Source organism: Micropterus dolomieu, linkage group LG17 (genome assembly GCF_021292245.1).
Source record: "Micropterus dolomieu isolate WLL.071019.BEF.003 ecotype Adirondacks linkage group LG17, ASM2129224v1, whole genome shotgun sequence".
Taxonomy (NCBI): domain Eukaryota; kingdom Metazoa; phylum Chordata; class Actinopteri; order Centrarchiformes; family Centrarchidae; genus Micropterus; species Micropterus dolomieu.
In genome coordinates, this window is record NC_060166.1 from 20,006,832 (window position 1) to 20,008,342 (window position 1,511).

At 37.8% G+C, this 1,511-nt stretch overlaps 1 protein-coding gene across 1 annotated transcript in view; it reads left to right on the plus strand.

The window, feature by feature from the left end:
- The window catches only part of relt (RELT TNF receptor), a 30,478-nt gene that overhangs the window by 22,161 nt on the left and 6,806 nt on the right, over window positions 1-1,511 (plus strand). The window contains exon 8 of the mRNA XM_046074885.1: window positions 987-1,065. Within this exon, the coding sequence (XP_045930841.1) occupies window positions 987-1,065 (79 nt within the window). The remainder of the gene's footprint in view (window positions 1-986; window positions 1,066-1,511) is intronic.

The window sequence follows — 1,511 nt, forward strand, 5'->3', positions numbered from 1 at the left end:
ATATATATATATATATATATATATATATATATATATATATGTGTACAGTATTAGAAAATATATTTCTGTCGGTCATTTTCTCTGTCTTTTTTTGTCTGCTCTAGGTAACAGTTGTCCCTACATATCTGATGACCTGAATGAAGACACCATCAGTGTTCTGGTTCGCCTCATCACTGAGAAGAAAGGTAGGCGTTGAGCAGAAGGGATGTCACTTACTTGCTAGTGGTCAGAGCCCTTTCATCTCTTGTGGCTTTAGATGGGAACAGAGTGTCATCAAAGTACGTCACAGACACACACTCACAGCAATAAGTGAAAAGACACACAGGTTGTCTTGAAGTCTTCCCTTTAGAATAAAAACTTACTACTTTACAAGCATACTGGATACGCTAATGTATGTGTATATATATATATAGGATTATCCTATCCTATATATAGGATTACAGACGGCTCAAGCTCACACTCACACCTAAGGACAATTTAGGGTCGCCAATTAACCTAGACTGCATGTCTTTGGATGGTGGGAGGAAGCCGGAGTACCCGGAGAGAACCCACGCAGACACGGGGAGAACATGCAAACTCCACACAGAAAGGCCAGGGCTATGTATACATATACATATATACATATATATATATGTATGTCATATATATATCATATACATATATATATATATATATATATAGGTATATATAGGTGTGTATATATATGACAGTGTGGAACCTATCCAGCCGTCTGTAATCCTAGAATGATCTCACTTTATCTGGAACTTTTCCTAGGGAAGCTGGCTTTTCCAAACAATCAACAATAAGCACAAAGATCATGCTATTAATATACTTATAATGTAGTCTAAAACTACAAGTTTGATTATTCAGTATTGAATGGAACAAAACAAAATCATTGACTCTCACTGTGGTCAAAATCGCTGATCGAGTCTCATCCAAATGTTTGTGTGTATACCTGTGTGTGTGTGTGTGTGTTTGTGTATCAGAAAATGCTGCTGCACTGGAAGAACTTCTGTTGGAGTACGAGAGCAAACAGATGGCCATCAGCAAAGGCTCATCAATCAAGTATGAATCCACACACACACACACACACACACACACACAAATTATCATATATTGTACTTTTGCTAAGTTACGCTGCTCAATACCAAGCTAAACAAGGAGGCAAGGAAATTTTGGAAAAGAGTAAGGCAGCAAAACATTTAGAGGGAGTCTCCTGTCAAGATGCTCTAATAAAAACAAATCTATGTTCTTGTGTGTGTGTGTGTGCGTGTGCGTGTCTGTGTGTGCGTGTGTGTGTGTGCGTGTGAAGCAGGCTATTCAGGCAGAGAGAGGGAGAGAAAACCTTCCCAAAAGTTACAGAAAGTTGCTCTTCAGAGATTTCTCTCGTCAGATAGTCGGAGCTTCATCAGAATCACATGCTTTATTTTATATTTAAATGATACATCGTTCATGTTTTTCTTCATGAGAAAACCTGGAGATTTAAAGATAATGGAACAATAATTTCCAAT